The 17,363-nt window shown below is 60.0% G+C and overlaps 2 protein-coding genes across 2 annotated transcripts; one reads left to right on the top strand and one right to left on the bottom strand.

The window, feature by feature from the left end:
- Nucleotides 1–326: 326 nt before the first annotated feature.
- On the top strand, nucleotides 327–14,320 carry NPAS1 (neuronal PAS domain protein 1). Its single transcript, XM_047079090.1, has 12 exons — nucleotides 327–448; nucleotides 876–1,111; nucleotides 4,044–4,055; nucleotides 7,451–7,524; nucleotides 7,778–7,867; nucleotides 9,678–9,869; nucleotides 11,251–11,349; nucleotides 11,521–11,678; nucleotides 12,075–12,181; nucleotides 12,503–12,650; nucleotides 13,310–13,404; nucleotides 13,735–14,320. Exons 1-12 carry the CDS (start codon nucleotides 327–329, stop codon nucleotides 14,196–14,198), a joined length of 1,797 nt encoding a protein of 598 aa, XP_046935046.1. The 3' UTR covers nucleotides 14,199–14,320.
- A 118-nt stretch (nucleotides 14,321–14,438) lies between these two features.
- On the bottom strand, nucleotides 14,439–17,073 carry TMEM160 (transmembrane protein 160). The gene is made up of 3 exons (XM_047077782.1): nucleotides 16,827–17,073; nucleotides 15,448–15,540; nucleotides 14,439–14,780 (listed from the first exon to the last, which is right to left on the bottom strand). Exons 1-3 carry the CDS (start codon nucleotides 17,032–17,034, stop codon nucleotides 14,515–14,517), a joined length of 567 nt encoding a protein of 188 aa, XP_046933738.1. The 5' UTR covers nucleotides 17,035–17,073; the 3' UTR covers nucleotides 14,439–14,514.
- Nucleotides 17,074–17,363: the final 290 nt, after the last annotated feature.

The raw sequence follows: 17,363 nt of genomic DNA, 5'->3' as shown, positions 1-17,363 counted from the left end.
CGTGAGGCGGCCGCGCTGGCGGGCGGCGCGGGGGAGGCGGCGGCGGCGGCGGCGGCGGCGGGGCACGTCCTCGCCCCGAGCTTCGCCTGGGGCCGGGCAGGGTGAGAGAGCGGCGGGCTCCGTCCCGGGGCCTCCGGGGAGGAGAAACTGAGGCACCATCCGGCCCCAGCTCCTTGCTGGGACCCCGAGCCCCTCACGGACCTCAGTTTCCCCAGCAGGTCCCCGGGGTACCCCCGCAGGCACCGAGCGCTGCCTTCCCGCGGCAGGAGACGCGGGTCTCGAGGCTGCCCTGAGTCCGCCTGAGCCCGCCCCCCGCCCCCGCGGAGATGGCGACCCCCTACCCCAGCAGTGGCGGCGGAGGCGAGGTCAAGTGCGGGGGAGGTCGTGGCCGCAGCGTCCCGTGGGACTTTCTGCCTGGGCTAGTGGTCAAGGCCCCGCCCGGACCCTGGTGAGCAAAGCCCCGCCCCCCGGGCCGCGGCCCCGCCCCCAAGGGCGTCCTGGGAGAATTCACACTCGGCTTTCCGCCCCGCCCTCCGGAGCTGGAATTTCTTACCCCGGGAAGCTCAACCTTTGTTCTACAAACAGCCCCCACCACGTTCTGTTCCTACCCCCCTTCCTCAGAGTTCATACCCAACGTTCTCATTTCTCCCCTCTGCCTCCTCCCTCCCCCCGCCCCAGAATTGATTTACACCCCGGGGTTCTGTCCCCACGGCCGGGTGCAGCATCCACACGCGGGTTCCGCCCCCACCTCCAGTGTCGAACCCACTTCCCACGTCCCGACCCCGTTCCGAGGCCCCGAGGGCAGGGCTCCCCCAGGCCGCGGACCCCTGAGCGCCGGGGGCCCCGCTGACGCCCCCTCCGCGCCGCCCGCCCAGCCTGCAGGCGCAGCGCAAGGAGAAGTCCCGTAACGCGGCGCGCTCGCGGCGCGGAAAGGAGAACCTGGAGTTCTTCGAGCTGGCCAAGCTGCTCCCGCTGCCCGGAGCCATCTCGAGCCAGCTGGACAAGGCGTCCATCGTGCGCCTCAGCGTCACCTACCTCCGCCTGCGCCGCTTCGCCGCCCTCGGGGCGCCGCCCTGGGGACTGCGGGCCGCGGGGCCACCGGCCGGCCTCGGTGAGTGCGCGTGCGCAGGGGACGGGGGCGGGGGGGGGGGGCAAGTGGGAACGTGAAGGGCCCACCAGCTTTTGCCCAGTTCCTGCTTGGCCGAGAGGGAGCACGAGGTTTGGAATCAACCAGATCCTCTGTGTGTCCCTATCAGGTGGCTTCTAGTCTCCGAGCCTCCGTTTATTCATCTGTTAAATGGGCACACGAGGTAGGGATGAGTTCACGAATTTTGGCCACCAGGGATCAGACCACTAGTAAATGCTATTATTTTTATTAGGGAAGATGAATCATTTTCACAAAGGAGGCCCGCAGCTCCATGGGCGGGACAGAGGGGGCCCAGCCTGGGCCTCCTATCCACTCATGGGCAAGAAACCCCCTCACTCAGACTTGAGCACAAGGACTCTGGAGTCAGAATTCCCAGTTTGGGAAAGCGGGAGGGAGACAGTATGATGTGGCAGGTAAGACGGAGAGAGCTTCAGAAAGACTCTCCTGGGTCCCTGCCCACCCTCCCACCCCCATCCCGGCCACTCCCCAGCGTTGTGACCCTGGGCAGGTCGCCTTACCTCTCTGTGCCTCATATGTGAAATGGGAATCCTGATGAAAGTCCGCACACAGACACCCGGAGAGCCGAGAAGGAAGCCAGGTGATGTGTGCAAAGAGCCTGGATATACTTGGCACAGCCTGGGCAATGAGTATGTAGCGACCCTTAGTGCCACTGGTTACCTTGCGGAACCTGCAGTTTCTTAAGCACCTACTGTGTGCCCGCTACTGTTCTGAGTAGAGGAGCCAGCAGGAAACAAACTTGAGAAAAGTCCTGCACAGGCTGACATCCCAGTAGCCAAGACCCAAGAATGAAATGAACAAAGAAATGCAATCTACCATCTGTAAAAATACAGAATTAGGTAAAGGACAGATACAGATACACAGATATCGACTTTTATTGGAATTCAATTTTTTTAATGTTTGTTTATTTTTGAGAGAGAGAAAGACAGGGTGTGAGTGGGGGAGGAGCAGAGAGGGAGGGAGACACAGAATCCGAAGCAGGCTCCAGGCTCCGAGCGGTCAGCACAGAGCCCGACGCGGGGCTCGCACTCACGGACCGCGAGATCGTGACCTGAGCCGAAGTCCGCCGCGTAACCGACGGAGCCCCCCAGGCGCCTCTAGAATTCAACTTTATTCCCGATGGATGATGCATAGCAGTGTTATGTTACTGTTATTGCTTGTTTTATGTATTACTGCTTCACTCAACTAGAAGACAGTGAATCGTGTAAATCTGAGGTGGCAGGTGACAGCGACCGGGCACCCCAGGCGACGGGGCCCCCCAGAAGAACGGGTGTCCTTAGGGTGAGGTTGGAGGGGCTCCAGTTCCCCTCCTGCCCCCGGTCCCAGGGGAGGAGGTGGGGGGGGGAGAGAAAATAGCATTGATTAAGCTCGCAATAAATCACCATTTAAATTTAAATAATCCGGCTTCCCAGGCGGTAATTAGGCGAATTGACTGGCGCCCAGAGAATGCGGCATTAGCGCGGCTGATTACTGTCATTACCGCGAACAACATGTGCGCCGGCGGGGGGATAAACATCTTGTCTATTGTCCCGAACGCCGGGAGAGAAAGGAAGGGAGGGGGTGTTGAGATAGTCCCTCCGGCGTCCAGCTCCCCCCCCCTTCCACCACCTCCCGCTGCCCGGATGGGCACTTGAAGGGGACAGGAGCCCGCTGAGGACACAGCACCGAGGGGGCAGACCGCAGACTCCGTCGAGGCCCCCCTCCTGTACTCCTGGGGAGCACCCCCCTCCCCCTCCCCCCGGCCCCGTATGGAGGTACTGCGTGGACTCCCTCCCGGATCCCCTAAAGTAGGCATTTGGAGGCATCTCCTGCCTCCCAGGGGCCCCAACAAGAGGTCAAGCGCCTGTTTCCGTAGTTCACACGGGGAAACTGAGGACAGGGTCTTAGCTAGTCAGAGAGCAAAGCCGTGTGTCTCCCATTCTGTGGCTTCCTCAATAATATAGACAAATAACTCGCCTATTTTATTTTATTTTATTTTATTTTATTTTATTTTATTGTTGTGGTTTTTTTTAACTCACTGAACCCGGGGCGCCTGGGTGGCTCAGTCAGTTAAGCGGCCGACTTCCGCCCAGGTCATGATCTCACAGTGTGTGAGTTCGAGCCCCACGTCGGGCTCTGGGCTGACAGCTCAGAGCCTGGAGGCTGCTTCGAATTCTGTGTCTCCGACTGTGCCTGCCCCTTCCCTGCTCATGCTCTCTGTCTCTCTCTCAGAAGTAAAGAAACATTAAAAAAAAAAAGTGTTTTAATAAAAAAATAACAAAACTCAATCCTCTCACAAACACTAGGAGGAGAGCGGTGTTGATTCCCATTTTATAGAAGTGGAAAACTGAGCCCCAGAGAGGGGAAGCCGTTCACCCATCGGTCAAGCCTGGGCCCGGCTGAGATCCAAACTGTCTTCAGAGTGCACTTCCTCAGCCTCCAGACCTGGCACGTCCACAGGTCTCCGGGGATCTTGCGGGTCTCGGCCTGTCTCTGGGCCTCCCTCTGTGTCCGTAAAACAGCACAACAGATGCGGAAGCCTCGCCCTGGGCCTCCACGTCCGGGGAGGAGACAGCTTGGATCTTAGCTCAGTGGTCATCATTCATTCAGCATCATCGAACACTTCTCGGTGCCAAGCCCTGTTCTAGGGACAGGACAAAGTCCCTGACCTCAAGGGTGGGCCTACCAGCCCTTCGTGGTGTGCCCGCTGTCCCTCACCTCTCTGATCTCATTTTTCTGCCCCTCTCACCTCTTCAAACCCCCACACACACTACCACACACACACACACACACACACACAGTGGCTATCTCGCTATTCCTCAGAGAAACATGTTCCTACCCCAGGGCCTTTGCACTTGCGGTGCCCTCCCTCAGGAGCTCCCTTCCTTCCAAAAGTCAGCTCTTCAGGGAGGCCTGCCCTGACCACTCTGTTAAAACCGACAACACCCTTGTCCCCCAGCGCTCTCGTCTTCCTTTCCTGCCTTCTTTCTTTCCAAAGCACTTATTGTCTATTGTGTCTCTCCCCCATGACACCGTGTTCCCCGAGCCTGGGACAGTTCCTGGGGCACAGTAAGGGCTCCCTAAGTATTTGTTGGCTGGCCATGGAACAGAGTGAGGGGAGGAGGGTTGACATCTTAATTCACAGGTCAGGCCCAGCCTCACTCTGAGGAAGTGACCTTTGAGCTGAGACTGGAAGGAGGTGAGGAAGCAAGCCGTGAGAAAAGCTGGAAGGAAAGCAGTCTGGACTGCGGGGAATATGTGCAAAGGCCCTGAGGCAGGCAGGAATCCGCTTACTGGCTGCAGGGCACAATGAGGCCAAGTAGTCGGAGAGAAGTAAGTAGTTGAGGCAGAGAGCAGACAGCCGGAACCAGGCCCTGCAGGGCCTCGTGGGCTTTGGTGAGGACTTTGGCTGTTAGCCCAAGTGGGACGGGAACCAGAGGTGGAAGCAGGGAGCCCAGTGAGGTCGCGGGTGCGATGGTCCAGGCTCCTGCCTGGTGGGGCAGCTAGACCGGGGCGGGGGCCGTGGGGTGAGGGGTGGTGGGAATCAGGAGAGGGATGTGCTGAAAACAGCCGTGGGTGGGAGAAAGAGATAGGTCAGGGCCAACGGCAGGGAATTACCTGGAAAGGTAGAGGTGCCCCCAAGTTATCCACCGTACCTGGTAAGAATAAGGGCAGGACTCGGGAATTAGGTCCCTACCGTGTGCCTGGCTGTGTGTTGTTCACACGCACGAACCCATTCACGCTCTAGCATGAGACCCAGTTTACAATTGAGGCTGAGGAAGGTGCCCCATCTGGCCCCTGGGGCCTGCCCCTCCTGGGAGCAGGGTTTCCCTCTCTGGACTTCATCCCCACCACCTGGTCGGGGAATCTCTCTGAGCAATTGACAATAGGAGGTGATCGGACCCCTGGGAGTCCCCTTCTCCCCTGGGTCCCTCGGTCCCAGCTCTGTGATGACAACTAGGACAGTTTTTCTTCTCCGGCGGCCAGTCAGGCTCCAATAAAAAGCGCAGCGAATGTTTGTTGAGTGAGTGAGTGATGGTTGGGGGTTGGGCGTGAGCAGGGGGCAGATCTGGGAGCAGTAAAGAGCCACCTGCCGAATTTGGGGGACAGAGGAGCTGAGGCATTTGCCTGGAGAGGCCGGAACGCAGAGGCAGGAGTCTGGAGTTGGGTTTGGGGAGGGAGGGGGGGCTGGGGGTAATAGGACGCATCAGTCAGCGAAGGGGACCGACCCCAAAGCTCCCGTCCCAACGGGGGAACAGCAAGCCCTCCCCCTGCGCACCCCCCTCATCCGACGTGCCCATTAACGCTGTTAATTGCAGCCGTTCAGTCTGACCTGGGCTGATCCTGTGAGCGGGAAAATGAAGGAATTAGCAAAAATGACAGGGGAAAATTGCGACAATTAGCAGGCAGCATTGTTCCTGCCTGTCACCCGGCTGGTTCGAGCTGCATCTCGGGGGAGGGGTCCCCATCAGCACGCCCCCCCCCCTCCATTTATTGTTCCTGGTGCTCCAGCCAGGGGTGGGAAAAGGGTGCGAACAGCGGGGGAGGTGCTCCCGGGAGGAGGCGTGGCTTAGATGTTTTGTGGGGGGGCTGAGTCCTGATGGGGGCACCGGGGGGGGGGGGTTTGGCCGCCTGGTGTTTTGAGGGTCTGGAAATAACAATAGTAATCACACTATTAATACTGATCCTGGCTCTGTGTTTGGGAGCACCTGAGGTGTGCCTGGCGGGTGCGGGGCCCTTTCTGTTCCTTATGCTGAGTGCTCAACCAGCCTGTGAGGTCCGCGCCCTTTGCAAATGCACTTGACAGAGGAGGAAACTGAGGCACAGAGAGGTGAAGGGACTGGTCCCAGGGCACACAGCCAGGGAGGGCCGGCCCTGGGGCTGGGCACCAGACCAGGACCCTTAGGCCTGCAGGAGTCAGCCACTTGCCCACCCTCAAGGTCACGGAGTCCCCTGGCTCCCTGATCTGGACATAGAGCCCCTTGGGAGGTGTTTCTCTGCAGGGTCAGGGAGAGGGACCTGCGTGGGAACAGCCTCCATCCACCCCCCCCCCCAACCCTATGCCCTCCTCTCTGCTCCAGACTGTGGGGGCTGGGGCGCTCTTTGCCCTTTGTCCCATTTGACATGACCTCCTGTCACTGTCTTTCCCTGTATTTCTCCTGGACATCTCCTTTCTTTTCTCTCCACCTCTTTTTTTTTTTTAATTTTTTTTTTATTTTTTTTTATTTTGAGAGAGACAGAGAGCCAGCTGGGGAGGGGCAGAGAGAGGGAGACATAGAATCCGAAGCAGGCTCCAGGCTCTGAGCTGAGCTGTCAGCACAGAGCCCGATGCTGGGCTCGAACCCATAAACCGTGAGATCATGACCTGAGCCGAAGTCAGATGCTTAACCTACTGAGTCACCCAGGCGCGCCAAGATTTTAATTTTTTTAAGTTTATTTATTTTGAGAGAAAGAATGAGCGTGCACATGACTGGGGGAAGGGGCAGAGAGAGGAGAGAGAGAATCCCAAGCAGGCTCTGAGCTGTCAGCGCAGAGCCTGATGTAGGGCTCGAACCCACGACCCATGAGATGAAGCCCTGAGCCAAAGTCAGATGCTTAACCGACTGAGCCACCCAGGTGCCCCTAGTTCCAGAACATTTTCACTGCCTCCAGAAAAAGCCCTGCCCACATCGGCAGACACTCCCATCCCCCCTCCCTCCCGTCAGCCCCTGGGCAGCGCTAATCTACTTCCTGTCTCCGTAGATTTGCCCTGTTCCGGACGGTTCATAGAAATGGAATCACACAGTGTGTGGTCTCTTGGGTCTTGAGTAATGTTTTCACTTTTTTTTTTTTTTTGAGCATGTTCCACACCCCACGTGGGGCTTGAACCCCCGACCCTGAGATCAAATGTCTTGTTCCTCCGACTGAGCCAGCCAGGCGCCCCTGGATTTTTTTAGTTCCTTGCGTGTTGTGTATCTGCCTCTGGCCTGGGAGGGGAGAACCAGGCCGCCCCGGTCACCTCGGTGGCCCTAGGACAGGGCCTGCCGCACAGTTGGTGCTCAGGGAGTTTCTGCCTGGATTGGATGGATGGACAAACGGACGGACGGACCCCCGTCTGCATCCTCTGGTGTCTCTCTCTGTCCCTGTGTGTCTCAGCCCACTTCTGCCCCTTCCACCCTTCCCCCCAGCCCAGGTGTCTCCCCGACAGGGCCCGGGGTCCCCAGTACCCCAAGGTGGCTGCGGGACCGGGGAGAAGAGAGCGGGATTTGTAGCCTGGCTCGAATGGGGGCCAAGAGGCCCCGGCCTCACCCCTCCCTTTGCCCCCAGCCCCCAGCCACAGGGGCCCGGTGGCGCTGGTCTCCGAAGTCTTCGAGCAGCACCTGGGAGGACACATCTTGCAGGTGAGGCCCCTTCCCTGCCTGCTGCTCATTGCTGCCACCTGGCGGCCACCTCTGGCGAGCAGCACCCTTTTCTCCAGCATCCATCCCAGCGAGGGCCCCCTTTCCGAGGGCCACCCGATCCCCTTCCCCTCCCCCCCCCCCGATTAATCCATCCTAGGTGGAGATCTAGCTTTTAGAATCTCTTACCACTTGCCTGCTGGACAGACAGACGCCCAGCGCTCCTCTCTCCGCCCCCTATTTCTCCCCACTCTAGTCCCTGGATGGCTTCGTGTTTGCCTTGAACCAGGAAGGGAAATTCCTCTACATTTCAGAGACCGTCTCCATTTATCTGGGTCTCTCACAGGTAAGGGGCCCGCAGCGGGCTGCCTGGACTGGCCCGGCCACCATCTCCCTTGCTGGCCCCTGCATGCCCTTCCTCTCTCCTGGCCTCACCATCCCAGCCTGAAAAGTGGGCTGCATCCGTGGTTCCCAAAGTGCACCCCTGGGAACCCCACGTGGCTCCTCCTTACAGGCGAGAGGGGGGCTATTAAAGTAGCAGGTCAATTTGAAGACGGCAAATTAGCAGAAAGGTCAGTTTGCCCATGAGTGTTTGCCAAATGCGCCATATTTACCAAAACTCGCTTTTTTTGTTTTGTTTTGTTTTTTCCTCCACAATTGTAAAGAATTCACAGCGATTTGCATCGTAAGGGCTTGGGTTTTGCCAACTTTGGAAGATTTTCTGTAGCGTTTTAGTGAACTGGCTTGCTTTTTCTATCTCAGCCAGCTGTTTCTGCCCCAGCTCCTGCAGCTGGCACTGGAAGGTAAAAGGCAGGGGAGGGGGCGCCTGGGTGGCTCAGTCGGGTAAGTGTCCGACTTCGGCTCAGGTCATGATCTCACAGTCTGAGTTCAAGTCCCGCGTGGGGCTCTGTGCTGACATCTCAGAGCCTGGAGCCTGCTTTGGAGTCTGTGTCTCCCTCTCTCTTCCCTCTCAAATATATATATATATATATATATATATATATATATATATATATATATCAGAAACGGAAACGGACTCCCAATCCGGGGGGGCCTGGCTCCTTGTGGCCTTCCTACTACCAATACATTCAGTACAAATCACTGTCCTCTGTTATCACTGCCTTTGTGAGCACCTTTACAGTGAGTTGTTGGAGATATGTGGAGGAGGAAGACCCTGGAGGTAGGGGCATGTGGCCAAGGGGAAGGGAGGGAGGGAGAAGTGGAGGAAAAGCTGGAAGCTGGTGCAGGGAAGGGTTTAATGAGGAGGAGTTCAGAGGGATGAGGGACAGAGGGGAGCCTGGGATCCCAAGCCCAGGGGCAGTGGGAGCTCTGAGAGGTTTCTGAGAGGAGGCGGGCCGTGGTCAGGTGAGTAATTTAGCAAGGGTGTTTGGGGACTGAAGGCCAGAGCACCAGGGAGGACCCTGGGGCAGGAAGACAGCAGAGAAAAGTTGGGGGCCTGGACTAGGGGAGGTGTGGAGAGAAGGGGAACTGCTCTGAGAGTTTGGGGTGAATTCAGTGTGAAAGTCTGATTAAAAAAGTTATTCTTGTTTTTTTTTTAATGTTTATTTATTTTGAGAGAGAAAAAGAGCGAGCAGGGGAGGGGCAGAGAGGAAGGGAGAGAGAAACTCAAGCAGGCTCCTCGCTATCAGTGAAGAACCCGATGTGGGTCTCTAACGCAGGAACCCGTGAGATAAGGACCTGAGCCGAAATCGAGTCGAATGCTTAACCAACTGAGCCACCCAGACGCTTCAAAAAGTTCTAACTCTTTAAAGAGCTCGAGAAACATTCCGCTGCTTGCATCCTGATTGCCATTCCTGCGGGGACATCCTGTGATTCATTTCAGGGCACAGTTTTTTGCTGTGAGTGGGTGGGAGCTGGGTAAATGGAGGCTACGACAACCCAGTACACAGCTTCTTAATAGCGTAAGCAGGTGCAGAAAATCCTTAACGATCGCCGGGTTTGAAGTGGGAAGGCTTAAGAAGAGCCTAAAAGTTTGTATTCTTCTTTTTAAAAGGTTAAAAAGCAATCCTAATAAAAACACGAGACTGGCGTGAAGCGCGCCTGCAACCTAGGCGAGCGAGCCGGAGGCTGAAGGCCGGGCGAGTGGCTGCGCGCGCATCTTACCCGCCCTCTGCCGTCCCCTCTTTCGCCGGCAGGTGGAGCTGACGGGTAGCAGCGTCTTCGACTACATCCATCCCGGGGACCACTCAGAAGTGCTGGAGCAACTGGGGCTCCGGGCCCGGACTCCCGGGCCCCCCACGCCGCCCTCCGTCCCCTCCTCCTCCTCCTCCTCGTCTTCTTCCTCGCTTGCAGATACTCCTGAGATCGGTAATTCCAGGGGCCCCAAAGTCACGCGGCCTCAAGGGTGTAGGGCTTGTTGTTACAAAACCCACTCTCCTTCGGGTTGTGCAAAGTTGTGCAAAATGCATCAGAGTCTGAACCGAGGCAACGCGACTTGGCTCCCGAAAATTGCCTAAGCTGCCCAAGGTTGCCTGGCTCCCCCGGAGTCGAGCTTTGGAAAGACCCCTCTTGCCACTGCTTGTGGGGGACAGATGGGACCAGGCTTTGATAACAATAAAGCCCGCGCCTCACGGGCTTTACCCATGCTGCGCCTTTAACTGCGTAATTGGAATCCTAATCACCACCCCACAAGCGGGGAACTATCACTGTCTTCATTTTGCAGAGGTGGAAACTGAGGCACAGCGCAGAGAGGTTAAGTTAATTGGCCCGGGTCACACAGCTGTACGTGGTTGGTCTGGACCGCGGCCCGGGTTTGTCTGGCTCTTGCATCTGTGTTTCTAGTCCTTCCCTGCAGTGGAAAATTCCAGTCCATGTCAGAGAAGGAGGGTGTTGGGAGATTACCCTGGAAGTTTCTTTTAGCTCTGAGATGGGGGGGGGGGGGACTAGGAGGTTAACTTTCCCGTAAGGAGGATTTTCTTCTGTTGGGTTTGCTTAACAGCAAAAATATCTGAGCTACCATCAGGGCCTGCACGCTTGGGAGAGGTTTGTGGGTCCGCTGGGGAAGGTGATTAGGTTTGCATCAAAGATTGAGAAACAGGTTCGTCTGGCGGTGAGCAGTTACAAGAATGTATCACGGGATGTACAGACTAATCTGTATTTGTGAGTCTTTCTTGTTTCTTATACCCAGAGCCCCTGCTCTGTGCTGGGGAGGGCTGGGGACACAGTGATGACAGCATCCCCAGCCCTACCCTCCCTGTGCTCACAGTCCGGGTGTGGGCAGGCCGACCAGTCCCTAGAGAATGATAATCCAAAGTGGTCGGGACTGGGCTGGGAGACCCTGGAGGGATGGCTGACCCAGCCTGGGGGGGGGGGGTCAGGGAGGGCTTCCTGGAGGAGGAGCTGTCTACCCTGAGACCTGGAGGCTGTAGCTAGAGATGGTGTCAGCGGGAGGCAGTTCTTGCGGAAGTTTTAGGCCAAGGTGAGGAGCTGAGCTTTCTCCCAAGGGTCCTAGGGAGCCATGGCAGTTTCAGGGCAGGGAGGGGCCGGGGTCATACCTGAGCTTTAGAAGAGACCCGTTCAGCTGTAGCTCAGAGGGGAGGTTCGTCTGCGACTTCAGTGAGGTTGTGTAACCCTCAGGCTGTGGCCTTGACCTTGTCTGGCTAGATGTACGGGGGGGGGGGGGGGGGGCAGGGACGGCCTGTGTGTGTTTCTCCTTCAGGACCTCCTAACCTTCCTTCACTCTCCACCCCAGAGGCCAGCCCCGCCGAGGTGCCTCACTTCTCCCGGGCCCAGGAGCGTTCCTTCTTCATCCGTATGAAATCTACCCTCACCAAGCGGGGGCTGCACGTCAAGGCCTCGGGGTACAAGGTGAGGGTCAGCTCTCTGGCCCCGGCCGCTGACTCCTGGGTCTCCTCTCCTGCGGGGGACGGGGGCGGGGGGGGGGCTCCCACATTCCTGCCAGCTATGTCCTTGTGCCCCGGCACCGGCGGGGTGGTGGCCTCGCCAGGCCTCTCCTCCAAGCCCGCCTGTCGCCCACAGGTCATCCACGTCACCGGGCGCCTTCGGGCCCGCTCCCTGGGCCTGGTGGCTCTGGGCCACACGTTGCCCCCAGCCCCACTGGCTGAGCTGCCACTACACGGACACATGATCGTCTTCCGCCTCAGCCTGGGTCTCACCATCCTTGCTTGTGAGAGCAGGTACCGGGGTCGGGGGGCCGAGGCGGGCGGATGGGGCCACACGGGGGAGCCAGGGCTGCGGGAGGAGGTCCTGGAAGGAGGGGGCCGGGGGGCGGGGCCTTGGGGGCGGGGCGGGTTGCGCCCGGCACCACGCGGTGGGGAAAATTAAATCGCGAAATAGCCCCCACGCTCCGAGTGCCTTCGGGGGGCCCAGGGCCACCCCACGGGGCCCACAGCCACTCCAGGCGGGACGCTGGTATGACACCGCCATTGTACCGAGGGTTAAAGTGAGGCCCAGAGCGCTCCAGAGCAAGATTTCGGAGCTGGGGGTTCCAGAACCAACCCTGCCTCTTTGCCCCCAACCCTGTTGTCTCAGAGCCCTTCTCACCTCCTCTCTCTGTCGCCCCCTGTGCTCAGAGTCAGCGACCACATGGACCTGGGGCCCTCAGAGCTTGTGGGCCGCAGCTGCTACCAGTTTGTCCACGGCCAGGACGCAGCCAGGATCCGCCAAAGCCACCTGGACCGTGAGAACCCCTGTCTGCCGGCACCCCGGGCCTGAGTCCACAACCCCCCCCGCCGCCCCGCTGTGCCCTGCACCCTGGGCAACAGCTCACGTGTGGGGTGGGAGGAAAGGGGCCGTGGGGTCTCTCGGGCCCACCCTTAAAAGTCCAGAAGGCCCCCCAGCCAGGTTAGCCTTCAGTCCTTCTGACTCTGTCTCTCTCCGTCCCCCCCTCTGTCTCCTCCCTGCCGCCACCCTTTCTGCCCCTGTCTCCCTCTCTCGCCCCCGCCTTCCTGTCCACCTGTCTCTCTGCAACCGTCTCACCCCGTCCCTGCGCCGGGCCCAGTGCTGGACAAGGGTCAGGTGATGACCGGTTACTACCGTTGGCTGCAGCGAGCCGGGGGCTTTGTGTGGCTGCAGTCCGTGGCCACCGTGGCCGTGAGCGGGAAGAGCCCCGGGGAGCGCCACGTGCTGTGGGTCAGCTACGTGCTCAGGTGAGGGCTGTCCCCGGCCGGCCTCACCGGGAAGGGGGCTTGGGGTGGAGGCTCTCCAGGGAGGGCTTCTCGAAGCGGACAAGAACCCAGAGGGGCCTGAAAACAGGAAGGGGAAAGGGGACAGTGAGAGGAGAGGCTTGGAGGTGGCGAGACCTTACGTGCAGGGGGGGCGGCTTTGAGGTGGCCCCAGCCCAGGCAGAGGGTCTGGATTTGATTCCGGGGCACTGGGGAGCCACGGCAGGCTTCAAGGCTGGAGAGGGTCACAGTCAAATCTGCTTTGTGGAAAGACCCCTCTGGCTGCCTGGAAATGAGAGTTCTGAGGGACGCGCGACGGGGGCCGGGAGCCCAGGGAGGAGGCGGGGGCAAGTCCCGGAAATGCCAGGCAATGCTGGTGGAGGAGGGGAAGGGCCGTCTGCTGCCACCCACGTCTCTGGCTTTGCTGGGCCTGGATTTGGGCCCCTAAGAGGAACAGCGGCCTGAAAGGAAGACGCTGGGGACATTTAGTTGGTGGCATCGGGGGCAGGGGGGCACAGGCTGCCCGGGTCTGGCCTCGGATGACAGGGCTGTGGGGCTAGAAGCCAGCGTGGAGCCTGGGGGGTCCAGTGATGAGCCCTAAGTACCATGGGGTGGGGGCTCTACCCCACCTGTGTTGTCCCCAGCCAAGCCGAGGGTGGCCAGACCCCTCTGGACGCCTTCCAGCTTCCAGCCAGCGTGGCCTGCGAGGACGTGTCCAGCCCAGAGCCAGAACCCACAGGTGAGCCCCACCTCCCACCCCCCAGCACCCCAGCCCCCGGGGGAAGCTCCCAGGGGCCTCTGGGACCTGCGCTCTCCAGTCCGGAAGCCACCAGCCACGAGTGGTGACTCATGTTCAATTAAAAATGAACGGTTCGGTTTCTCAGTCACACCCGCCACATTTCGAGGGCCCCGTAGCCTCACGTGGCCAGTGGCTAATGCGGTTGGACCATAAAGATACGGAACGTCATCGGGGAAAGTTCTGTTGGACAACACAGGTCTAGACCACAGATGGGAAGACTGAGGGCTGGGGACGCGCACCCGCAGTGCCCTTTGTATCTCCCTCTTCCAGAGCCAGAGCCTCCGGTGGAAGGGAAGCAGGCTGCCCCCCTAGACAAGGATGAGCCCCCTCGGACCCGGGGCAAACGCATCAAAGTGGAGCCTGGCCCGGGGGAGACCAAAGACCCGGAGGACAGCGTGGAGGAGGAGCCGTCCAGCCACCCGGCCCTGCCGAGGCCCGAGTTTACTTCTGTCATCCGGGCAGGAGCCCTGAAGCAGGACCTGGTGCGGCCCTGGGGCCTGGGGCCTCCTGGAGACCCCCCACCTTCCCTCCTCCACGCGGGCTTCCTGCCCCCCGTCGTGCGGGGCCTGTGCACGCCCGGCACCATCCGCTACGGCCCTGCGGAGCTGGGTCTCATGTACCCGCACCTGCAGAGGCTGGGCCCGGGGCCCGGCCTCCCCGAGGCCTTCTATCCCACCCTGGGCCTGTCGTACCCGGGGCCCGCGGGCACCAGGGTGCAGCGGAAGGGTGACTGAGGACTGGAGGGCGGCCTCCAGAGCCGGACCCTGAAGGAGGGGCGGGGCCCTGAGGGCGCAGGGGCGGGGCTCACGGCCCCGATGGCCCTCCCTGAGAATTAAACACCTTCTCCCCCTCCGTGGCTCAGTCTCCGGGGGCCTTGGGGCCCCTCGCTCCTTTTCTTTCTCCTTGGTTACCTCCACCTGCTTTTACTGATTCCCATGCCCGCCCTTCCCGGTCGCAGGAACCGCCACTCAGAATGTGGACAAGGGTCAGGTTTTAATGTCCCGGTCCTCGGGCCGTCCAGCGCCCGGCCATTCCCCGTGGCCCAGCTGTTCACTCCGGTGGCGGCCGGCCGGCTTCGTCGGGGCCTTCGGCGGTGGCGGTCCCATCGTCCTCGGGCACCAGTTCCACATCCAGCTCCAGCTGACCCATGTAGAGACCGACGGCACAAGCCCAGAGCAGGCCCACGGCCAGCACGGCCCCCACGCCCGCCGCTGCGCCCCCCAGCGACAGCTGCATGGGTCCCCGCAGTGCAGCCAGGCCCACCACGTAGGAGGCACCGCCCCACACGACGCACAGGCCGCCCAGCAGGAAGAAGCCTGTGGGGGAGGGCAGGAGGCCACGGTCAAGGAGAGGCAGGGCCTGAGCTCCCAGGCTGGCACTGCAGTGGGGTGGATGGAGAAGCCGGGGTGGGGAGGGGGTTCTGGGATCCAGATGACTCTCGGGACCGAGGTGGGTCAGGGGACCAAGGTGGAGTTAGAGAATGAGGCAAACTCAAAAGCAGGGTAGGCGTCAAGAGTAGTACAGAGCCAAGGTCAGGGGCATGAGGAGGTATCGGTATCAGAGGAGGTGTCCTGGATGGGGAGGTGGGGTTCAGGACCAGAGGCGGAGTGGGGAGCTGGTGTGAGAGCAAAGACAGGGATGGAGTGGCAGGGCCAGTCTGGGGCTGGGCCAGCATGAGGGGCTAAGACGTGACCCTCATCTTTGTTGGAAAGTCAGATCGGAGGGGACAAGGACCCACAGCCACCCCGTGGGCCACCCACTCGGGTGATCCAGTGGCCACAAAGCAGGGGCGGGTGGATGTAACGTCCACAGTCACACGTGAAAATGAGGTGGCTTCTGGTGGGGGAGGAAAGAGTGGGTGGCGGTGGGACAGGGCAGGGAAGAATCTACACCCACGGGGGAGGTTGGGGGTTCTGCCCTCCTCAGTGGGGGAGCAAGTGCCCACACTCCCTGGTTGGGGCGCGAGTGGGGGTCTGCACTCACCGTAGGCAGCTTCCCGTCCCATGTCACTCTGCATGAAGGAGATGACCCCAATGCCTGATGCCAGGAGGCCATTGCGGAACCAGGAGAGGAAGGCTGGAGGAAGGGGTGGATGGGGAGGGGAAAGAAATCAGCATCAGCCTGTCAGCCCAGACAGTGTTATCCCATTGCACCCCAAATCCCCACCCGGTCCTGACGGCCCTCCACTGAACCTTAACCCCCGCCAAACTGTAGCTTCCATCCATCTGAGCCCTCTCCCCAAACCCTGCAGCACCAAAGATTCAACATAGTCTGCAGAATCTGCAGGAGAATCTAGGAACCAAAATTGCCGAACTTATTTAATATTTTTTATTTTTTTTTAACGTTTATTTATTTTTGAGACAGAGAGAGACAGAGCATGAACGGGGGAGGGTCAGAGAGAGAGGGAGACACAGAATCCGAAGCAGGCTCCAGGCTCTGAGCTGTCAGCACAGAGGACGCAGGGCTCGAACTCACAGACCGCGAGATCATGACCTGAGCCGAAGTCGGCCACTTAACCGACTGAGCCACCCAGGCGCCCCCAAAATTGCCGAACTTAAATATGAGGACAGGAAGATCCCGAGGGGTCATCCTGGTCAACACCACTCCTCTCCCCATACATACATGTGTGTAGCCCCCTCCCGCCTCCCCGCTCTGGGACAAACTTCTGCACTTCAGTCCTCTCTCCAGCCTCCCCCTTCAGGGAGCCTCAAACGCCAATCATCTGCTACCGCGTGTGAACTTCCTTGCTGTTATTCACATCCATTCAAATCCCTTGTGTGGCGCTAATTGGCTGGTCCGGGTTACAAACCCCACACCCACTCCCCATCCTCTATCCATACAAGAGGCCCCTCCCCCTGCAGCCTGGATCACCTGGCCCTCCAATCAGCCCAGAGCTTTTCTTTTATTGGTTGTTCCTTCCTCCAATCCGGAACTCGTCCCCTCTTCTGATGGGATCCACGCTCCCGCCTAATGCAGAGTGGTCGCCTCTTGGATCTGAACTGGCTCCTCCAAGGCGGACCCCTCCAGTAGGCAACACCCCCGCCCTTCACCCTCTTCGGATGCCTCTCTCGCCCAGGCAGTGCAATTTTATAAGGCTGCCTGTCCTACCCCGACCCACCTTTCCAATCCCCACTGCGTCCCACTAGCCGGACACCGTCCCATCCGCAAGCACTTCTATGCGGACAGACTGCGCTCTTGCAGCAAGCGCTTCCCTGCGCTTTTACGGAAGCCCTTCTCGCTCCGGAGTCCCAGCCCTGTTTCCAGCAGAAGCTCCACCCCCTTCCCCCACTCGCGCGCGCCGACAGCTCGGTTTTCCGGGACCCCCTGTCCCGTCGGGGCCGACCCCAGCCCCAGCCTCAGACCTGTCTCATGCGCCTTCCGGAGGAGCCAGGCGTCCGCACGGTCCAGCTCGGACACGGGGGGCGGCGAAGCCCCGGCGCGGGGGCCGTGGCCAGGGGCGAAGGACCCTCGGGCGCCCCCGCTCCGGGGCCGCGGAGGCGGCAGCAGCGCCCCCCGGAAGCGGAGCCGGGCCAGTCGGGCGGCCCGAGCCCACCACCAGCCGCCTCCCATGGTTCCCACTACGGCCGCCGCTCACCGCCCCGCCCCCACGAGCTCCCGTAGGCTGAAGCCCACGTCATTCAGGCATGGCGGCTCACCCATTGGCTTCGAGAGCGCCACTCAGGGCTGGCGCCCACGGTCCATTGGTCGAAATAGCGGTGATTCCTCCTCTGTCATCTGTGCCGGTACTGCGCGTCCCACCTCGCTTCTGCTGCTGGACTACGAATCCCAGAGATCATTGCGCCCATAGAAGGCCGGTCTTCAGAAGGCGGAGGCACGATGTCTGCCGGGACTTGTAGTTTATGTTAATAACTTTAATTCTAATAGCCAATCAACAAAAA

This window comes from Lynx rufus, unplaced genomic scaffold (assembly GCF_022079265.1).
Source record: "Lynx rufus isolate CCGP_SWC_20201006 ecotype Redwood Valley unplaced genomic scaffold, mLynRuf1.p SCAF_16, whole genome shotgun sequence".
NCBI lineage: Eukaryota > Metazoa > Chordata > Mammalia > Carnivora > Felidae > Lynx > Lynx rufus.
Note: the sequence above shows the minus strand (reverse complement) of the source record. Positions and strands in the feature narration are given on the sequence as shown.

Coding starts and splice junctions, on each gene's coding strand:
- NPAS1 (XM_047079090.1), top strand. CDS start 327: ATGGCGACCCCCTACCCCAGCAGTGGCGGCGGAGGCGAGGTCAAGTGC. Junction 449..875: donor AAGGCCCCGCCCGGACCCTG/GTGAGCAAAGCC, acceptor CCGCCCGCCCAG/CCTGCAGGCGCAGCGCAAGG. Junction 9,870..11,250: donor GTAATTCCAGGGGCCCCAAA/GTCACGCGGCCT, acceptor AGCCCCGCCGAG/GTGCCTCACTTCTCCCGGGC.
- TMEM160 (XM_047077782.1), bottom strand. CDS start 17,034: ATGGGAGGCGGCTGGTGGTGGGCTCGGGCCGCCCGACTGGCCCGGCTC. Junction 15,541..16,826: donor CCGGAAGGCGCATGAGACAG/GTCTGAGGCTGG, acceptor CCCTTCCTCCAG/CCTTCCTCTCCTGGTTCCGC. Junction 14,781..15,447: donor GGGACGGGAAGCTGCCTACG/GTGAGTGCAGAC, acceptor CCTCCCCCACAG/GCTTCTTCCTGCTGGGCGGC.